The following is a 7,413-nucleotide window of genomic DNA, read 5'->3' on the forward strand; positions in this document are numbered from 1 at the left end:
ATTTAACAAGTTCTTATAAGCGGTTCCCCCATTTTTGCAGTTTGACCTCTCACAAAAGGGGATAGCATTAAGGGTTGAGGATGAACATGGTGCATTATCACTCATTTTGCATCGTTAACACATGGCAGAAACAATTTCTGTGGCAAATCATTTATCTGCAATTGACCCATACAGCCTTTAATTTAAAATGTCTGACACCTAATGAAGGATCCTTGGGCTCACGTAGATGAAAGTTGTTGAACAAACAATGTGTACTATTTAACTGGATCCATGAAAAACCTTGTACTGTAATACACTGGTATAGAAGTTTTTACAAAGAAAAGGCTTAGTGCCAAGATAAGAGGAAATGACAGCAGAGGTACAGTTACTTGCCTAATGATTTGAGTAACACTGGATTGGAGTGTTCCTGATGTTTCTATGTAATACATGGCAGAAGTAAAGAAAACTGTATTTTAACTCAGGGTCATTCCCAAGAGCACATCAGCCTGAGTGCCCGACATCACAGAGCAGCACTCCATTACTCTTACCTGTCCTCCCTGCAGTGAGCAGTCGACACAGCCAACCTGGATATTGCCATGTTTGGCCCCTGGGATGATCTGCAGTCGCTCAAAGTCACTGCCCAAAATCACCACATCACAACCAGACGCATAGGCCTATAAACAGACAAGGAGAGCAGCAAGGAAGGAAGAGAAAGAGCAAGAGAGAGAGAGAGAGAGAGATGAAAATGACACTCAGATCAATCCAGAGAGAATTGCATGAAAGGTCACTTCAAGTGTACTTGTCCTGGAGCCAGTGTCACAGCATCAAACATGCCACCATACGACAGCTCTGGAGTACAAGAAGATAAGATTAGAATTCTCCCCTCAGAAGGGGATCTTCACGTGAGCTGTGATTCACTGTGACTATGCCTCCTTCACAAGAGGACAGGGGACATAAATAGTTCTCCTATTGATCCACTCTCTGAATAGCATGGAGAAAGTATCTCATATAGTTTTCAGATCACAGAGTGAAAAGGCAGCCAGAGGTGCTGTGCTGGTATTTCAGAAGTTTAACACAGTCCTAAAACCTAAACAAGGGGTTCCTGCAGTATAGAAAAGTGCTTTTTTCACTATTAAACATGATCTAAATTACACAGCAGTTAGCATCCCTAACACAATAACGTAAGCTATCTTCGTAAGTTATTTTAAATTAGCATTCATAATAAAGCATTGGGTCAGGCTAACTCATGATATCATTGCTATTTTGCAGTGTTTTAGTGTCTAGTTCCTCTTCTTTTATATCATGGTGTAAACAATTTGAGCATCTTAATCCCCCCTGGGAATGAAGCCTCTACCATATTCTACCTAGTTAGTTATACTTAGAACTGAAACTTAGAGTGTCTGTCTCCACAGTGTAACATCTGTTGAGTATTTGGTTATTTATTTCTGCTTTAAAACACAACCGCTGTGAAACAATCAGAAAATAACTTCTTATTTGTCTTATTCACAGGCTTCTCGCTACCACTGCACCCTCTCCTCGCTTTACCACCGCCGCTCTCTCTATCTCTCTCTCATTCGCTTGCTGGTGCTCTCTGCTCACTCTCTCTTTTTCTCACATCAGTCGTAGAACTGTTGATTCATACAATATTGAATCTAAACTGTCATATATTGTGAGTATATTGACTTAGCAGGTGGAGGTACTATTCCTTGCTATCAGCAAGAACAGATGAATGAGCTCAAAGAAAATCATATCATCTATCTGCTATGCAGCTTTAAAGATGATGAACAGAAACACCTTGGGTCAATACATTACATTTGTATTACAATATCGATGATATTGCTGCATCCTGCACCACACTGTACCACACTTGATGAAAGTGTGTGCTCCTCAACAATACCATTCTTTAGAGTTGTTTGGCATTGAAACCAGAGTATACATGAGAAGAAGTTTTTTTTTGTTTTAGGAGAAAAGCTGACACCTTTGTCTTATGTCCAAGTTACTTTGCAAGATGGACCCAATACTTAAAATTGTGTACTACTGTACAACTAATTATGTAAAAAATATACTTTCCTATGTTCTGCTGTCCTAATATAATGTCATGAACTCTCCACCTTAGAGTGTAACCAGACTGACATGGTTTCTGATAGGGTTGGCATGTTAGCTGCCCTTTCATTTTATGTGACCGTTTGCAAAGCATTTTGGACTAAGAAAAACAAGAAGCTGTTAACACTTGGTTTTAACATGTGTTTCGGTGATCCAAACACAAGTGGACAGCCCAGACACGTCACTGTTCACACCTGTGTCCATCATGCGTCTCCAAGGTGTCCAGCTGACCACTTGTGTTCAGATTACGTTACTGCCTACGTCACTTCCGCTAGAAGGTCCACCGGCCCTGTGCACAGTTATTATGTCAGTCTGTCACCAGACAGGCACCAGATTTGTTTCGCACAGGCTAGCTAAGCAAATAAAAAAGTTTCAAGAACTAATATACATGTACGGGCTATTCCAACTGTTGAGATTGGCAGGAAAAAGTCACTTGGCATTGGTGTGCTGTCACCAAAACAACCATCATGTCCTGCATTGATGACGTATTTTCCTTTTACGTCCTTGTGCGTTTACACTACAGAAGATATGTGGTCAAATGCATCCCAGACCACCTCAGCAAGTGGTTTGAATGATTGGATCACAATGTGTCTTGGTGGTCGTTTACACTTGTATTAAGCACTGGCCACTTGTGATCTGATAACCCAAGACGTATTTTAAAACTAAGTGTAAACAGGGTCCAAGTATCATTAATGGATCCTTTGTTGCACCTCAGTAAACTCAAGTTTGTTCCCCAAAACATAGATGACCAGAACTCCAAACTTAAGTTAAGCCGCGTTTCCACTTGGAACTTTAAAGTCCTTGTAGTTGGGTCCTGTTTCTGTTTCCACAGCATCTGAGGATCATGCAAATTAGACCCATGGGGAGTTTAAAAATGATGGCAGTATTAAGAGATGCAGTATAACACGAGGGAACAACAACGCAGATTTGTCTTGTTCTTTGTATTTACTGCTGCATGACTTGCAGAATGAATGAATGAAAAGGAGGAAGAAAATGAAACTGAAAATAAGAGCATCTGTCTCCACACTGTAACATCTGTTGAGTGTTTGATGGTTATTTGTGCTTTAGAACATAACCGCCATAAAACAATCAGAAAACAACGTTTTATTTGTCTCATTCATGGGCTTCGCACCGCTCTCTCTCTCTTTCAGGAAGCCAACAACAAAGCCTAAGTTTAACTTTAACACTAACAAACGAAATGTTCACCCTTTGTCCTAAATTGGTCCTAAATCAATACGAGAGTACAAGAGAGCAGGTAGAGGACCTCAAAAGGTTCTTAGTACCTGGAGAAGGTTTCTGCAGTTGAAATGCGGCTTTAGAGGCATAAGAATATTTCACATCAATGCTCAGTATCCAGCCAGGTTCTAATCAGGATCACCACCTTGACTTATTCTTCATCCATGCTATAACACTAAAATTTATAAAAGCTTTTCTTGGCATCAGTGTTGTTTCCATACTGTACCGCTGCTCTACCAAACACATTTACATTAAAAAACAACTTAATTACAGAAATATGTTCTTCTTTGTGTCAGATCAGTTTGGCAAACGCCTCAGAATTGGAGCTCCCTAATAGCTGGTATGGAAATGTTTCCAGAGCTTGAAATATCTTACCGTGAATGGCACATTGTTGACGCTCCCTACAGAGAAACAATTGTCTCCAGGGTTGACAGCCCCTGTGAGAACCTGATGGAGATTCATGACTCTTGTTTATAGTCCCGGTGTGTGGTCCTCCCTTCTTCCTCCTTTCTCACAACACCTTCCCACTCCAGGTGAGAATCATGGGAAACCATGTGAAGGACGTGTTCATCTTCATCTGTAGCCTGTAATTTTACATCAGTGTCTCTACAGACAAGCTGTGAGGGAGAGAGGAAAGGAGAGATAAAACAGAAATATGTAAACAGGGAATGTTTTGGTTTAGTACCCATCAAGCCCAGAGTATAGTACTGACTTCCAGACAGGGATGCAGTGATTAACCGATATCACTATTAACCACACTTTAAAACATCATGGTTTTTGTAACTGTAATGGCTCAGCTACACTGAGTGTTTTGGTCTCACTCTCAAAAAAGGGACATTATGGTACATTATTTTTCTATTAACAACAATTGTACTGTGAGGAAAATTAAACAAAATTAGACAGTTGTGTTAAAAAAGTCCATAGGTGCAACCAGTCTGGCAGACTTCAGGTGGAACCAAAACAAACCTGGTTCAGGTACAAAAAGTTACACATGCTGTCATGAGAGCGAGTCCCCTTATTTGTGTTTAAGGGGGGGTGACATTAGCTAAGGAGACGAGGAGTGTTCTGGCAATGGCTGAAGGACCCAACATGGAAGCATTGCATCCACCAAAACGCCTTAAATTGTCAGTGTCAGGCCAGGAGGTTGTTCAAGAAGACGGATCTCCAATTTGTAAAACTTGCTGCTGAAGGATCCAAAAACTCAAACTTAATGCAACATCTGCAAGATCACCATCACCACCAAGGTAACACACTAAGTAATAACCAAGTTAAAAAATCATTACTTTAGTGGCAAGTTACTGAAACACTGAGCTGGAAGGGAATGAAATATGTGTCACTTACAATCAACAAAGTAGCGGCGAGTTAAATGTTGGGCTTTCAGTGCGATGTAAACAAATGGCAATAAAGCAGGAAAAACAGCATGTTATTCCCTCAAGGGCTTCAATGTAACTATTTACATCCTGTTTCTTCCTCCCATCTGCATTGAGTAAATGCTAGGATGGTAGGTATATACGTCAGGTGTAGAAGACTAACTTAACATTAGGATCTTGTAGACTTCCAGCACTACATCATGGGAACTAATTAATTGAATTCAGCGATTAATAACACCTGCATAAGATGTCCTCAATTTCTTTCTTTGATTTTTAGTAAGACTGAAAAAAAAAAAAAATTTTAATAACAAATTTAAAAAAAAGGTATGGGTGACTGACTGATGGATCACTGATGATAAAAACACTTCGGTTTATTACCTACATTAGTAATATTTTCCTCTGGGGGATTAATATATTAATATATATTAATATTTTAGATATTGCAATGTCCGATTGGACTGCAATCAAAGTTCATCTTGGCATGGATTATTTATTTTCATTTTTCTTATTCACTTTTAGCGTAAGACGACTTCTGATACTGCTACAGTTCAACCCACTGTTGCAGAACGCTTGATGAAGTGTGTGTCTTATGCTCCCTCTTCAAAATGAAACATGCTCATGTGATTTTATCCATCCGTAGTATTGTGAAATAAATGAATGTATAATAATCATGAAACCGTGACTTCTCCTCAGACTAAAATCATACCATCAAAATCTATAATCGTTGCATCCCTATGTTCACATCCAAATGTTGACAGCAAACATTCAGCACTAGTAATGTTATCACTGAGGAACTAGATTAATTATTACTATTTCACCATATTGTGCATATCAAGCGTTCTTAAACCTTTTCTGCACCAGTGCAAAACAGAATAATATCAGTCTCACAATGGGACCCTGACACACAACAACATACTGGTATTGTTGTGAGAGGAACCACTACAGGTAAGCATTAAACCTATCTGGCATTTTGGTGTGAAAGCTCATTTGATCCAGGTGACCTGTCTCCTCATTTAAAATGCATGCCATTTTGTGTGTCAGCCCTTTTAGAGGTTATCATCAAACGTTCTTTCACTGCACCAGAAATGCAGTCAGCTTGATTATGAACAAACTACTGAGCATGCAAAGAAACGTAATGGCTGCCGGGGTGGGTACAAACTAGAGAGGTCTGTTTAACTACAGTAAACAGAGAGTGTGACAGATAAGACGAGGTGAAGCTGTGCAAATCCAGTGTCACATCCGTTCTGTTGGGAAAAAATATTTGGAGTGGTGAGATTAGCTTCTGTACACTACACAGGTAGAAATGGGAGAATAATTCTCCGAGCATGACTGAAACAGTGTATTTGAGAAGGCAACAGTGTGACTGTCACAGCAATGGAGATGAAAAGTTAAGTCATTAGAGTGTTTAGGCGGATAGATCACAACTCTGACGCATATCACAGTGAATATAAACTTCTACAGAGCCTCTGAGTAGGGATTAAGTGATTGAGGTGGATGGAGAGTTAGTAGGTAACACCTCATAACAGACAGTAAGAATAAGACTGTCTTTTAAGAAATGGCCCTGAAAGTACAGTTTCTGCATGCTAGCAACAGCAGGCTGAATAAGTATAAAAAGGCCACTAATGAAAAGGGTGCAGAGCAGGTGTCAGTGAGCAAAGTGGGTCACCTTACTGCAGGCTCGCACCTTACTCCATCACTGCAAGACCAGTTAATCCACTTTGTGGGTTCTACTAGTCTTTGTCACTTTACTTTGCTCCAGACACAATCGACGAAACTAACATGCACAGAACAAATGAGATCATATTACATGTCTAAAAGCTGTACTGATAAGATATATCCCACTCTTTGGGCGCAAACTGCATAACTTGCTGTTCAGACGATGTATTAGCAAGAAACAACAGTCAGATATGAAACTGTTATGTTAACGTTACATCACAAAATAACATCTCTTCAGTAAGTGGGAAAACAAGCCATTGGGTGCCAAAGTTTGGCCTACAACATAAACACAGAGTGCAGCAGTAACGTTAGGCTATTTTATAACTGGAGAAAATGAGTTATGTGTCCTGTGCTGTGGCAACTCACGTGATAATGTTTCACACGCCAGCGCATTAAAACATCGCTAATGACAACACATCTGACTAACGTTGTGCCACCCGCTCAGATGAAAAGCATATTTAGTTGAGTTGCTCAGTTATTTTAAACATACACTTCATACATTATCTAAGTTACCTGTTTCGAGTCCTTGAATCATCATGACGGTAACTTAGCTGTCAAGTTAAGCTAGCCATCTTTGGATAAAAAAAATAAACACCGTAACACAACTGCTACATCAGGATATTTAGCGACTCACCTTGTGCTGCTACTTTGTGCTAAGTCCTGTTGATATATAGACAACAGTTACCCCGTTTTCAGATGCTGTCTTTGAGAAATTTAGCTCTCCAAGTAACGTTAAATGTTAGGTACTCGGTCTCCTCAGTTAGCTAGCGTTAGCGCGCACTAGCTTGTGAAGCTCTCTTTTTAGCGAGCTCTTGAGCTACAAAGCTAGCTGTAGAGCACCTACTGCACACATTTAGTGTCCGACAACCTCTGTTTGCCAGGACGATTATTTATTTAACTCTCAAATACTAACCATAAGAAGGAGCCAACCTCTCCCCAAGGTTAGCAAATAAAACGCTTCATAAGAGGAAGCTTTTCCTAATGTTGAAGATGTGTCATGATAATGACT

The 7,413-nt window shown here is 39.9% G+C and overlaps 1 protein-coding gene across 3 annotated transcripts in view; it reads right to left on the reverse strand.

The window, feature by feature from the left end:
- Positions 1-7,413, reverse strand: part of LOC122998419 (dmX-like protein 1) — a 63,266-nt gene extending 55,853 nt beyond the window's left edge. For 2 of the 3 annotated variants that reach the window (XM_044375333.1, XM_044375318.1), the window contains exons 1-3: positions 7,039-7,413; positions 3,694-3,935; positions 528-653 (exon numbers count right to left, since the gene is read on the reverse strand). In XM_044375333.1, the coding sequence (XP_044231268.1) occupies positions 528-653; positions 3,694-3,780 (213 nt within the window). In that variant the 5' untranslated portion in view covers positions 3,781-3,935; positions 7,039-7,413. The remainder of the gene's footprint in view (positions 1-527; positions 654-3,693; positions 3,936-7,038) is intronic. The other variant, XM_044375326.1, reaches the window with a different exon arrangement.

Source organism: Thunnus albacares, chromosome 2 (genome assembly GCF_914725855.1).
Source record: "Thunnus albacares chromosome 2, fThuAlb1.1, whole genome shotgun sequence".
Lineage (NCBI taxonomy): Eukaryota > Metazoa > Chordata > Actinopteri > Scombriformes > Scombridae > Thunnus > Thunnus albacares.